Consider the following 15,045-nt stretch of genomic DNA (forward strand, 5'->3'; position numbering starts at 1 on the left):
TGGACTCTATGCTAAACTAGAAAAATGCGAGTTTCATCGTAGGTCTGTTGAGTTCCTGGGGCATATTTTCTCCCCTGAAGGCACACTGATGGACCCCAAGAAGGTGGAAGCCATACTCCAATGGCAGCCTTCCCAAAACCGGAAGGATGTTCAACGCCTCCTGGGGTTCTCCAACTACTACCGTCAAGTTATACCCGCTTATGCTGACCTCACCAAGCCTCTGACTCGTCTCCTTCGCCTGAAGGAACCATTCCAATGGACCCCGGAAGCTGACCAAGCCTTCACCATCTTGAAACAGCGTTTTGCATCCGGCCCCCTGCTGCGCTACCCTGACCCAAATCTTCCCTTCGTAGTAGAAGCCGATGCCTCTAGTGTGGCCTTAGGGGCCGTTCTATCTCAGAGAGCGGACCCCTCTCAGCCATTGCAACCCTGTGCCTATTATTCCCGGCAACTCTCCTCCGCCGAACAGAACTACACCATCTGGGAACGAGAGTTGCTGGCCATCAAGACCGCCTTCGAGGTTTGGCGTCATCACCTCGAAGGAGCCCGTCATCCGGTACAGGTACTCACGGGCCATCGCAACTTGGAGCACCTCCAAACCACCTGCAGGTTGAACCAGCGCCAAATCCGTTGGTCCCTCTTTTTCTCGCGGTTCAACTTCACGATTTCCTACATTCCCCAGACGCAGAACCAGAAAGCCGACGCTCTGTCCCGCAAACCGGAGTACACGCCGACGTCTAAAACGGAAGCACCCAATACCAGTATCCTGCCACCTACCGTCTTCGCCGCTGCTCCCGAACCTGCATCCCTCGCTGAGGACATTGGGGCCAGTCAGGCTACAGACTCGTGGGCTCAACAACGCCTTCAGGATGTACAACAAGGGAATTCCAAAGACCTAACGGCAAAAAACGGTGTACTCTACCATTGGATCTATGTTCCTCCCGGACCCCTGTGAGCCCGCATCCTGCACCTCACCCACGATGCACCTCCAGCCGGACATTTTGGGCAACACAAAACCGCCCATCTCCTCACCCGAGACTTTTGGTGGCCCCGGGTTCGGGCAGACGTTGACCGTTATGTGAACACGTGCGATGTCTGCTGCCGGGCCAAGGAGGTTCCTGCCAAACCCTCCGGCCTCCTTCGCCCGCTTCCTGTCCCATGTAGCCCTTGGGAAGTCATCTCAATGGACTTCATAGTCGACCTTCCCCGTTCACATGGGCATTCGTGTATCTTCGTGGTGGTGGATCTCCTCACAAAGATGGCTCACTTCGTTCCATGTCCGAAGATCCCCACCGGACTGGAAACTGCCCAGCTCTACCGCCACCACATCTTCAGGCTACATGGTGTCCCAGCACAGATCATATTGGATCAAGGCCCGCAATTCTCTTCCCGATTCTGGCAGGCACTACACCGGGGACTGGGGACGGAGGTTCGCCTGTCCTCCGCATACCATCCCCAAACCAACGGCCAGACGGAGAGAACGAATGCCACTCTCGAACAGTATCTCCACTGTTACACCACGTACCAACAAGACAACTGGTACTCCTTGTTACCTTTGGCTGAGTTCGCCTATAATAACGCGGTGCACTTGTCCATTCAAGCCACCCCCTTCGCAGCCAATTATGGGTATCACCCCCATTTCTTCTCGTCCGTCGGACCCCCATCTGACGTTCCAGCCGTGGATGCCAGGATCCAAGAGCTCCATACCCTTCACGAGCTCCTTCGGGATCAATTGCAGCATGCCAAAGAAACCGATAAACTGGCAGCTGACCGCCACCGACATTGGATCGAGGCCCGCAATTCTCTTCCCGATTCTGGCAGGCATTACACCGGGGACTGGGGACGGAGGTTCGCCTGTCCTCCGCGTACCATCCCCAAACCGACGGCCAGACGGAGAGAACGAATGCCACTCTCGAACAGTATCTCCGCTGTTATACCGCGTACCAACAAGACAACTGGTACTCCTTGTTACCTTTGGCTGAGTTCGCCTATAATAACGCGGTGCACTTGTCCATTCAAGCCACCCCCTTCGCAGCCAATTATGGGTATCACCCCCGCTTCTTCTCGCCCGTCGGACCCCCATCTGACGTTCCAGCCGTGGATGCCAGGATCCAAGAGCTCCATGCCCTTCACGAGCTCCTTCGGGATCAATTGCAGCATGCCAAAAACTGGCAGCTGACCGCCACCGACAGGAAGGAACACCCCTGCAAGTCGGCGACCTCGTCTGGCTCTCCACACGATACCTTCGCGCTCCAGATGATCTCTTAGCCCTGAGTATTGACTGAACCATGACCTCCCTCCCTGCCAGCTAATGAGATAATTAGCCAGCACTGTATATCATCACGGCTGTTGCTGGAAGGAATTTGTGCTGGCAAACGTTGTTTGTCAGGACCTGACTCCGTGTATCTCTGCTCCAGAACTCTTGTCGTCTTGATCCTCGGATTTTGACCCTCGGCTTCATTGACCCTGCTCTCGTCTCCGACTCCTCTAGCATTGTTTGGATTTATGGACATTGAACTCTGGTATGTCTGACCCTGGCTTTGGATTCTGATTTAAACCTGTTTGAACTTTGCTGCTTGTCTTACTCGGCTTGACTTCAGACTGCTCTTGGACTTTGCTTGCTTGCATCACGCCCCCAGGCCCTGCCGTGACACCCTCGATCATGATAGGAGGGGACACCGGCTGTGACGGTCGCCAGGTGCTTGAGCCAGAATCCTGTTTCAGGAGGCTGAAATGAAATACAGAATGAAGATTCCTCAGGTTCTTGGAGAGATCTAGGTCAACAGTCACCTCATTGATCATCCGTTTTACCTTAAATGGACCAATGTATTTCCATCCCAGTTTTCTACTAGGCCGTAGGACTTTGATGTTCTTAGTAGACACATATACCGAATCACCAGGCTGCAGAGCCCAACCCTCCACCTTTCTCTTGTCAGCCTGAGCCTTATAAGCCTCTTTGGCCACAGTTAAAGTCTTGCAAAGGAGCGGCCACGAGTCCCATAATTGTTTACACCATTGCGCCACATCCCCTGGCCCCAAGGCATTTGGCCGCTCCAAAAAAGGTACAGGGGGGCTATCATATCCATACAATGCCTTAAAAGGGGACAGTCCTGTAGAGGATGACACATGTTATTATAACAGAATTCAGCCAGGGGCAGGAGATCTACCCAATCATCTTGTTCATAATTGGTGAAAGAGCGGAGATATTGTTCCAAAGTCTGGTTAACCCGTTCCGTCTGGCCATCAGTCTCAGGGTGATAGGCGCTACTCATGGCTCTTTCGACCCCCATCAGTTTTATAAGCTCCCCCCAAAACCTAGAAACGAATTGGGCCTCCCTATCAGATATCACCTTGGTCGGGAGCATATGTAAACGGACTACGTGTAGTAAAAACGCTTTAGCTAGGGCTTTCACCGTGGGCAGAGACGCAAACGGGATAAAGTGTGCCTGTTTGGAGAATAAATCCACGACAAATAAATCCCAAATGACCGACATGGTTTTGCTTGGGGGCAGGTCCGTAATAAAGTCCATGGAAATCACCTCCCATGGCCGGCTTGGAGTCAGGTGTGGATGCAGTAATCCTGTAGTTTTCCCCGGGCAGGGTTTACTCATGGTACAAATTTGGCATGATTTCACAAACAAAGATAAATCCTTCCACATTTGCGGCCACCAGAATTGTCATTGCATGAGCTGAAGGAATTTAACAAACCCGGGGTGGCCATTCAGCTTCATGCTGTGCACTGCGTGCAGTACTTCCCCTCCCTTCGCAGGGGGAATGGAACAAATAGCTTGTTTCCACGGTACTAGCAGCCATCGGATCTGAGTTCGAAATCCCCTTCTCCCTCCACCACCGACCTGTTGCCCTCTGAGACGGCGGAGGTGAATTTACTGTGCCAAGTTTTCCCACCTGTTTCAGCCAGTAGTGGGGATCGGGGTGTCGGGGTGTCGGTGACGTTGGGGACGAGGACGGCCCTGCCTGGCTACGTGCAGTCACCGCCCCGCCAAGGTGGGAATGTGTGAACACTGAGTCCAAGATTACCTCCCTTTGGCTATCGTGTTGTGGTAGGCGGGACAGGGCATCAGCGAAGGAGTTTGCACAGCCCGGGAAATGGTGAAGCGTAAACTGAAACTTGGAAAAGAAATCGACCCACCGGATCTGTTTTGCATTGAGGCTGCAAGGCGTTTTTAGCATTTCCAAATTCTTGTGATCAGGCCACACCTCAAAAGGAACCCGTGCTCCCTCCAGCCAATGCCGCCAGGTAGCCAGTGCAAGGCGGATTGCCCCCGCCTCTTTCTCCCACACCGACCAGTTACATTCCGTGTCATTGAACTTTCTCGACATGTAGGCTAAGGGATGCATTCATCCATCCTCTCCCTCTTGGAGGATTGCCCCCCCCCCCGGCCACTTATGCAGTTCATCTTTCTCGGCCCATTGCGTAAATGGGGGGGGGGCGTACGAATACCCTATATTCCATAGTGCTTGTAGAAACGTTGCCATTCTTAACACTGACCATGTTACTGCATCTATAGCTCTGCAATAAAGTATAACCTTTCTGACAAGCGTGTACTCAGTTGTTGGCTGTAGAAATCTGCCAAGACGCTGCAGGTTGCCCCGGAAGAAATTGAGGATGAATCCAGTGAGGAAGAGGGAAACGAGCCGGCGGAAAAAGGCCAAGTCCTGCTGTGAGAGGCGCGGAGCAGCAGGGCCCAATCCCGGAGGCGCCAAAAGCGGTGAGCAGCTACCCCCCCTATTTTTCATGACTGTGACTTCTTATTAACCCGACTATTGGGAGGGACCTCATCAACCCCAGACACTACACAGGCAATCTACAAGGTCAATGATAATGAAGTACTACAGAAGCAAAGAAGGAATGCAGCAATGGCTGGTACACAGGTCAAGCAAATGATCCCCAGCCCACAAACATCATGGCAGCAAAAGAGGGGTTGATGAGGTCCCTCCCACACCCCGAGTCAACGTGAATGTGAGTTCCAATAGTCGGGTTAATAAGAGTCACAGTCACGAAAACTAGGGGGGGTAGCTGCTCACTGCTTTTGGCACCTCCGGGATTGGGCCCTGCTGCTCCGCGCCTCTCACAGCAGGACCTGGCCTTTTCCCACCAGCTCGTTTCCCTCTTCCTTGCTGGATTTGTCCTCAATTTCCACCAGGGCAACCTGCAGCGCCTTGGCAAATTTCAGTTTCCCCGCTGGCTTCTTTGCTGGGGTGGTGGGGCGCGCCTTTGCGGGCACAGCTTGACAGCCAGCACCATTGTTGCCCTGCAAGGCGCTTATAGCCCTCCTTTGGACTTATGAACTCTATAATAACTGGACTGTGCAGTAAATGTGCAAAAGGGAATGGACTGTGTGGTGACCCTAAGCTGATGCCAACTTTAGACACACACCCAGCAGAGGAAAATATTCTCCTGAGATGATGTGCCAATGGTTCCTGGGGTTATCTGCCATCTCTTACCCACAGCACAGCAGGAAGAGAACCAAGCTCCCTAGCAATGTGAAGCACAGCAAAGCCAGTAACCGTTTGCTGTTTAAACAGACATCATGCCAAGCCATGAGACCAGAGATCTTGAACAGAGACTCCATGAGCTAGCATCTTCTCTGACACACAGGCACATTCCCCTCCCTTCTTCACCTAACATTGCATGTAGGCAATCCAGTATGACAAAGGATCCACAGCCATGAAGGGATTAAAAGGCTGATATGTACCAGCTAAACCAATCACCTGGAGCCATCAGTGGACCATCAATGACAATGACTCTGGCTGCCTCAGCTATTGTTCTCAAAGGTGCCACTGTTAAGAGTAAATAGAATCCAATATTGCCCAACCATTAAGCCTCCTTCCTCCTGAAACTGTTTTTTGATTAGGAAACTTCCTGGGACTGACCAAGGGGACGTGACAAGGGAAGTGGCCACCCCCAAGTCCCCACAGTGTATAAAAGAGCATGATCAGCCATGCTGTCTCTCTCCTCTACCTCTAGACCCACCCTATCTCCACGACTCTTGGTTTTAGAGCTGCCAGAGTTGACCACGTGTTCTGCTGGTTCAGAATACGACCCTTATTCCTGCATAGTCTCCCTTATTTTTCTATGGATCGCTTCATCCCGCCTAGAACAGGTATGCATCACCCATCAACTATTATCCTGCTAATGCGAATGTCGCTATCCCTTTCTATCTATATTTCTTAGGACTAAATAATTGTGTGTGTGAATGTGAATTAATTTGTATGCTTGAATTATATTTCCCAGTAAAGAAACCATCTCCTTGAGACTTGGCTTCTGCATTTATTTGTGGGTCACTAGAAAAGGCGGGACTTCTGTATACATAGGGTTCGCTCCCTTAGACACCAATTGCACATTAATAATTATAATTCCCCATCTTTATTAATAACCAAAAGCAATTTGGCTAACACTATCCAACTGGGCTGTAGTTTTCCCTGGTAGAAGTTGTCAGAGGAAGGGAAGGAAAGAAAGAAAGCTGAAGACAGGGGACAGGATAAAGGTAGGTTGGCTAGTGGGTGGAAAGGAGAGAAACAAGCAAGAAAGGTGAGAGACTATAGGGGCTTTCAAGGAAGGGAAAGTGGAAATAGTGGAGGAGTAAAAATTAGATGCCCACTGCAATTCCTTGTGGGTTCCCTCTTCTCAATATATCTAATTCACAAAATGATGCCATCTGTGGATACCTAAATCCAGTGACTGGAGCCATGAACACACAAAATGAAATCTAAAAAACCAACCAACCAACCCCAAAACACCCCATCAGGTGCTCTCTTAGTGGCTATTGCTAGGCAACCACAACAGCACTGCTGGCCTTGTTCCTGTCAGTAAAAGCCAAGGCCGTTTCAAGGGTTGTTTTGGCCTTTGAGGGAGGACCCATCAGACCCAGGCCTGGCGATAAGCACTGACAACTTGATACTACATGACTTACATGACTCACCCTGAACTGGCTGTTCACAGTGTTCAATACTAGGCACCACATAAAAGCCAAACTAGGACCTGGGAGACCCAGGTTCAAATCACCACACTGCTGCGGATACTCACTGGGTAACCTTGCACCAGTCATACATTCTCAGCCTAACCTACCTTATAGAGTGCAGTGACGATAAAATGGAGGAGAGAATGATGTAAGCTGGCTTTGGGTCCCAACGGGGGAGAAAGGCGGGGTATAATGAAGGGGAGAATGGGGGAAAAGCTGAAGACACGGGGCTGGTAAAGCTACATTGATTGGTGGGTGTGAAAATGAAAAGAAAGCAGGAAAAGTGGAAAAGTTATGGAGGGCTGCCAGGGAAAGGAAAGAGGAAATAGTAGGGTAGGAGAAATGAGATGCCCCCCCCCACAAGTCCTTGTGGGATTCCTGCTTGTATTTTATATCATTGCAGCCTTTGAACGGGTATGTAAAGGGTTACCCTGCAAAAATCAGATACATTAAAGTAATGGATGTATTTGGAAGATATTGTACAAACGAGCCACATGGTACCTGTCTGAGATGAAATGAGTCTTGTCACTTGCACACACCACACACGCAGACACTCAGTTAAGTCAGTGATTAAACAGTTTGCTGTATCCTCTGCATGTCCTTATTATGAATAACATTACCAAGGTGCAGACATAATCTGAAATTACAGGCATGCTGTGCAATGCATGTGCTGGAAGCATTTAGAATAAAGCAGCAGCTGCACGGAATTCCTAGACTAGCAGTAAAGGGGATATTTTTGGTGGGGATATGCGTTTGTTACAGAAAGACTGCAGGTTTTGTTTCAGAGTATTTTGGAGAAGCTGAGCCACCATTACTGAGTGCCCAGACAGTTTCCCACAATTTGATGCTCATTTAACAGGAGCACCATCTACTTCAGTTTGCTAATCTGATTGTGTGAATGAAACCTTTGTATTGGGGACAGAAGATTGCAGACTGCGTGTTGGGGTTTGGAGTGTGAGTTGACAAGCTTATCTAAGTGCTTCCAGAAAGCTCTGGTTAAAGACTAGGAGGAGCCACCTTTTGACCAGCAACAGAGACTGGTCCAGAAATATAACACAACCCAAGATTCTTCTGTTGCTCAACAGCTGTTCAGGCAGAAATGCAAACAAGAACTCAAAACTAGAGTGATGAAATATGTTGGAACTATGTGGAACAGTTGTTCAGGACTGAGAAAACAGCTGCCTTGCATTTACCAAGGAGCAACTGCTGTTCATACTGCTGCAGTTAAGCACTGGGTTGGTGTGCATAAAGGGAGCCAGCTTGGGCAAATTTTGTGCTTATATAAAACATGCCATCCACAAGGGTAGACAGTGACTTTGCAAGTGCCAAGGAAATGTGTTACCAGCCCAGTTGGAAGAGGAGTCTTGTAGGTCAGAGAATAAAGCCAACAAGAAAATGCTCTGTCTAACCAAATGCAGACTACATTTCAGAACATTGTGTATGTGGAAGAGGAAGCAAGGAGCAGAGATGCTAATGAGCATTCTGGCAAACATTACTATTTGTATCATAGACCTAATTAGACTAAAGGACACTTTAAGTAAGAAAACACCCCAAATCCTCATTCACTGTCACAGCAACTGATGAGTTTCTAGAAGGCAGCAAATGGCTCCCCCGTGGTTAGACTCCACCATGCACTTGACTGTGTGCTGTTAAATCTAATGCCATTTCTATTACTGTAGTACATTTTGTATTCAGGTAATATCCTCACCTGTATTAATAATGGCTTCTAGCTTACTATCACGAGGAAACTCCCTCTTACCTTCAAAGACAGGTCCATAAATAGACTCACCGCCATCCCCTTTCCCTTCCTTTATGTCTGTATATTAATGGGAAAAAATTAAGGCTATAAATCTGTCTCTTTTGTACTGGAAAAATGAACACAAAAATTTAAAATAACATCCTGTAATACTCACTAACAAGATCAGCAATTAGGCTTCATAGGTATATCAATGAGTGTTTTTACCTGAAACCTGAACTCTGTAATTGATGTCTCATGCTGAATAGCTAAAAGCTATTTTAGGTTTGGTGGTGTTTGGCCAAGATGCTTTGATAGTAACATTTGCATAAATGATTCTTGTATGTTAATATTACTGGATAATTTTTAAAACGCTTTTCCTAAAATATTCTTGTCAAACTATTTTTGGGAGGAAGAAATAATAATGTGGGCAACCATTGTTTGATCTAGAACTTCCGCATTTATCCAGAGCTCTAGTGCGCACAGGCACCAGTCACTTCGATGGAAGGACAAGATCTGTGTATGCAAAGAAATGTGTGATGCCCCTCTCCCCCTGTACAGAGACCCCATCTTCCCAGGGATGTACCATGGTATAGCCACGTGGCCAAAGATGAGTCACCACTCAAGAGCTGCTAAAGTTGCCCATTTTATTGATTAGCTCAGTTCCAAGGTTAACAGTCACCCTGCAGTCTGTTTGGTTTGTACCCAATTACCTCCACCTGCTTTCACCCAGGTTCTTAGACCAGCTTCCCCTGCTGAGGTCCTTGACCTGGTCTTGGTTGGACCACCTCATCTTCTGATAGGGTTAATGCTAGTAGCAGCTAGGTTAATGCTAGTAGTAGCTAGGACACCCAGGTCTGGCCAGTGGTGGATGTGGCCTCTTGGCTAAGAATGCCTCTTGCCCTGTCCAGTGGAGTCTTGTGTCTCTACCCATTGTAGAGAACTCGGCCTGGCTGGCTACTCTCCTTCCCAGTGCTTAGCAAGTGTCGGCCAGGTACTCTCACCTCCTTCACCCGGGCCCTTTTCATCCTCCTTCTCCTGGACCTGTGCAGTTCCTACTGACCAATGCTCCCTTTAAGTGTGGAGTCTTGTGAGCAAAAATTCTACTTTGTGAGCTACTGGCATCAAAGTTGTGAGTGAGTGATTTGGCTACTGCATAAATTAGTTTGCTCTGGAGCCATCCTTCCTGAGCTAAGACAAAAACGTGTGAGCTGGAGGCTAAAAAACTGTGAGCTAGCTCACACTAACTCAGCTTATAGGGAACACTGCTACTGACCTGTGCGGATTCCAGAGTAGGTTTTTTTCTCCCAAGGATATCTTTTTCTCAAGCATATCTTTTTCTCAAGGATATCTTTTTCTTTTTTCTTCCTTGGGAACTAGCCCTGGTTCTCCTTCCTCCTGAAGTGCACGCGCCAAGGGACGGAACTGTGGTTTGCTGCTGACGTGTCTGATTGTGTTGTCATGGGTCTAATTGCGTCGCCGCAAATAGCCACGCCTCCCCCCCCCTGCATTTTCTGGCACGTGTGACTGGGGCCACTGTTGGATTTTTGGATAGTCTGGATTTATTTATTTTTTGCTGTTAAGTCACCGCCAGTTTATGGCAACCTCACAGAGAAAAGAGACATTCATAGGTGGTTTGCCACTGCCTGCCTCTGGATATTAACTCCAGACTTCCTTGGTGGTCTCCCTATCCAAGTACTAACCAGGACTGACCCTGCTTAGCTTCCAAGCTCTCATGAGATCAACCCAGCCTGGGCTATCCTGGTCAGGGCAGTTAGACTGTAAACCACCTTAAAAACTATGGTTGGAAGGTGAGGTATACATAAATAAACAATAATATAATCATCAAATATGATCCCCCCTTCCCGGGTTGGTGAACAGTTATACATACTGAGCCATCAAAGCTACCTTTGTTTTCTAGCTTCTAAAACCCACCTCCTCCTTGTATCCATCCATTTTTGACAAGTCGATGAAAGATAGAACCATTGTAAGTGAGTGCCAGCCCAGATTTAGACAGCCCTTTTTCCCCTGTGCACAAACATTGGAAGTTCTTGCATGTCTTGGGGCATATATCAGAATAGAGCTGCAAAATGAACAGAGAAAGACTACCTTTGTCTTGTCAGTGAAGACAAGCATGATATGAACCCAATGGAGCCCACACCTCCCAGTACACATTGCCTGAGTTTCTAGCACCCAAAGAAAGTAACATGCTTTAAAATCAAGCTTGGACCTCTTGTCACAGGACCACTTGTTCTTGACCAATTGTCACAGGCAGGGCTCTTTTTGTAGAAAAAGCCCAGCAGGAACTCATTAGCATAATAGGCCACACCCAACAGCAGAAACTCATTAGCATATTAGGCCACACCCCTGACTGTACCACTCATTAGCACATTAGGCCACACCCCCATGTTACCAGAAGTGTGGTCATCCAGCCACACCCACCTTTTTCTTGTTATTCTGTTTACCTTGTCTGTTGTCAAAACCCAGGGCCTTTTTTTGTAGCAGGAACTCCTTTGCATGTTAGGCCACACACCCCTAATGTAGCCAATCCCAATGAGTTTCTGTTGTTGGGTGTGGCCTATTATGCTAATGAGTTCCTGCTGGGTGTGGCCAACTTGGGAGCCAGCCAGAACTCCGTTCCTGTGCGTTCCTGCCCAAAAATAGCTCTGGGGGCACTCTTGTATCGATGCTCCCGGGAAATCTTGCAAGACATCCACAAAGAGCGCGCACAGAGAAACACAGGCCCTGATCCTTCTCCCCCTACCCACCTCTGCTTCCAGAAAAAGAAATCTCCCGTACAGATGAGCCCTCAAATTAGTAGTAGAAAGCGGACTCCTTCTCCGGTAGTGGCAGATAAAAAAGACAGGCTCGCACACTGCCCGGACGCCAGTTGTGCTGCCAGGGCATTCATCAAATTAAGTACCCCGAAGTACAACACCTCTGATATCTCCTCATTTGAGGCTGCAGTGAATGAAGCACTAGATTAGGCCTGACAGTGGTCTAATGCAGCCTGAGCTTTCCCGGGCGTAATTAATTGGAACCTCGCCAGTTTGACAAATTGGAATGATGAATCTATCTTGTATGGATAGTGGAAGGGAAGGGGGGGGAGTGAGAGAGACAGAAATGCATAATCAGTCAAAGATTTAGTTAAGACAGCTTCTGCCTGATTCCCGGCCATAGCCAAATCCATTAAGCAGAGGAAACATCACTTTAAGAAAAGACACGGTTCTCCATATGTTCAATTTATAACTGGGTTGTTGTTTTTTTAAAAAACTCCCGAATTTAATGGAGCCCGAGAAGACTTGACTTTGGAAGGGTGGACAGAAAAGCAAAAGGTTATTTCATTTTATCTTCTGTTTTTAAATCAATCTCTTCTTCTTCTTCGTCCCCTGGCCTGATCAAGTGTGGGTTCATGGCTGCACTTGAATGCTAAAGCTGGATTGACGAGGTTCCCTTCCATTTGGTTAAGCAAGAGGGAAGGGGGGACCATCTAATAGATGGCACACATATTTGTGGGCTTGTCGTTTACCCACACAGTGTCGGGATTTACCCAGCGCCAATCTCCCTCCCAGGGGTCATTTCGTAAAAAAAGAGGTGCAGGAGCTCATTAGCATAACGTATTACCATAACTTATTTGCATACACCACACCCCCTGACATCACCGGAAGTGTGTCAGAAGGCGGCACCCACCGCTCAGGCTCCACTGGACTGGTTAGGATTGCTAGCTATTGGGGGGGGGACGTGCAGATCTGTCCTCACAGAGGAGGGAGAGCTTGTACCTGAATAAAACTTGGTCTTAAAGGTGTCACTGGACTGTTTTGGGCTGGGGGGGGCGGGGGGAGCTCTGCAACTTACCTGGCTGGTTCTTGCTCTGACTGAGGGCTGCTGGGAGCAGGGGGTGGGGCTTTTCGCATGTGCCCGCCCCCTGGGCTGTTTACTGCTGGAGCTCTGCTCCTGGGTGCTCCTGCAGGAAATGACCCCTGCTCCCTCCTCCACAGAAGTGAGAAACAAGAGAGAAAAAATGATCTCCACATAGTGGTGCTCTTGGAATTTCCCCTCGTTTCTGTGGTAAAGGAAGCATCACTCAAAAGTAGAATCATGGAGTTGGAAGGGACCTCCAGGGTCATCTAATCCAATTCACAATTACCTCCCACACACACACACCCCAGTGACCCCTGCTCCGTGCCCAGAAGATGGCAAGAAAAAAAAACCTTCCAGGATCTCCAGCCAAACTGGCCTGGAGAAAAATTGCTTCCTGACCCCAAAGTGTCAATCGGCATTTCCCTGGGCATGTAAGAAAGGGCCACAAGAACTAAGCACTGAGGCAACCCTTCCTGCCCTCCCTCTCATGATCTGCCTAAGTTCACACAATCAGATCTGCCCTCGCAGAGGAGGGAGAGCTTGTACCTGAAGGCAGGCTGGGGGGGGGAGCTCTGCAACTTACCTGGCTGCTTTTTGCTCCTCATGGCCCAACTGAGGGCTGCTGGGAGCAGGGGGTGGGGCTTGTAGCATTTGCCTGCCCCCTGGGCTCCTTACTGCCGGAGCTCCGCTCCTGTGCGCTCCTGCAGGAAATGACCCCTGGTCACAGGACCTCTGTTTGTTTACCCCCAACATAACCTTCCTGCCTCAATCCAACAGTAGTATTATTCCCAACCATCAATACCTAGGACCAATCAAAGCAAGGAGAGCCCTTTTCCTAGAGCCTTCTCAATGCAGGAATTTCCTGCTTAGGAAGATTCACATACTATCCAATACTAGCTTTTAAGAGGCTGGTCAAGACCTTTTTTCTATTCAGAAGGTTTAGCTGAATTAGATTTTAAAATTAAGAAGATGACTGTTTAATCCTGTTTTATTTTTGACATACAACTGTTTGATTCTTGTATTTATTTTGTTTTGATATCATGCAGTGCTTTATTGATTTGTATTCTTTGAGTTACTTAACGTTTCATCTAATGTGACAGAGAACTGTGCTGCTGATGATTGGCTTTCACCAGGGGATGGAAGGTTCCTGTTTGTTTGTCTAAAAAGTAGTGCCAGGGATTGTGGAATCTACTGGGTCAAAAAGGCTCAAGGGAAGGGGCTGCAGTGTGGAAGGGAAGCAGCCCTCTTTATGACAGTAGAAAAGCTTGCAGAAAGTAGTTTTGAAATCTGATATTATAAATTGCATGGTGCAGTTTGGGTCTTCTAGAAGCTTGTATTAACTGCATCTCTCTCTCCCCATACACAAACCCGTTTTGGTGGCTGCTTGCTATTATCAAGCAACAAATATACAGCAATTTCTTCCTTTTTAGCTGCTGTTCAGCAGTGCTACATAGCAACTCTGACATTAAATGATGCTGCTGCAACCTGCCCAGGGCTATTTTTGGGCAGGAACGCACAGGAACGGAGTTCCGGCTGGCTCCCAAGTTGACCACGCCCAGTAGGAACTCATTAGCACAATAGGCCACACCCAACAGCAGAAACTGATTAGGATTGGCTACATTAGGGGTGTGGCCTAACATGCAAAGGAGTTCCTGCTACAAAAAAAGCCCTGGGTTTTGACAACAAACAAGGTAAACAGAATAAGAAGCAAAAAGTGGGTGTGGCTGGATAACCACACTTCTGGTAACACGGGGGTGCGGCCTAATATGCTAATGAGCTATGGTATCATGGGTGTGGCTGGATATGCTAATGAGTTTCTGTGGTTGAGGGTGGCCTATTATGCTAATGAGTTCCTGCTGGGCTTTTTCTACAAAGAAAGCCCTGGCCCTTCCTATGCTCTGTACCTCCAACACTTCCTTGTCTTGCACCATCTCAGTCTTTGGGGGAAACTAACATTCTACATGCATCATGAAGGCTCAAGATGCAACCTGATACTAGTTTCACTTAGCAATATTTTTTTTTCCTATTCAAATGTGCCTGAAGTTTGCACATGATGCAAAAAGTGGAACAGGCTTCCTCTGGAGGTGGTGGGCTCTCCTTCTTTGGAGGTGTTATGTATTGTTACTGAGCCTGAGCTTCGTGCCAAACTTCATAGTCTGCAAGGATCCTGAGATCTTCCTTTTGGTTGGCTGTTAGAGTGTAGCAGACCAATCAGGAGATGACATAGTTTTGGAGGGAATTACTGTCAATGGTTCTCAATATGAAGAGGTGTTTGTATTGAATGCAGCTAATGCCTGAGCCTTGTGTTAAATACTATTGCTTTCTAGGATTATGTAGCACCTGCTCTGATTGGCCGCCTAAATTGGCAGACCAATCAGGGAAGACTAGAGTGAAGCAGGGAATGCAAATAAGGTATTCTGTAGTGTTTATTATGATTGGTTATTACTATTTTAGGAGGTGTGGTTT

At 48.1% G+C, this 15,045-nt stretch overlaps 1 protein-coding gene across 1 annotated transcript in view; it reads right to left on the reverse strand.

Annotated features, from left to right (window-relative positions):
* Positions 1-10,833, reverse strand: part of PPIL6 (peptidylprolyl isomerase like 6) — a gene marked incomplete at its 5' end in the record, with an annotated part of 23,109 nt that extends 12,276 nt beyond the window's left edge. The window contains 2 exons of the mRNA XM_015415762.1: positions 8,743-8,799; positions 10,654-10,833. Of these exons, the coding sequence (XP_015271248.1) occupies positions 8,743-8,799; positions 10,654-10,833 (237 nt within the window). The remainder of the gene's footprint in view (positions 1-8,742; positions 8,800-10,653) is intronic.
* Positions 10,834-15,045: the final 4,212 nt, after the last annotated feature.

The sequence above is a fragment of the Gekko japonicus genome, unplaced genomic scaffold (genome assembly GCF_001447785.1).
Source record: "Gekko japonicus isolate JY-2015 unplaced genomic scaffold, Gekko_japonicus_V1.1 scaffold6357, whole genome shotgun sequence".
NCBI lineage: Eukaryota > Metazoa > Chordata > Lepidosauria > Squamata > Gekkonidae > Gekko > Gekko japonicus.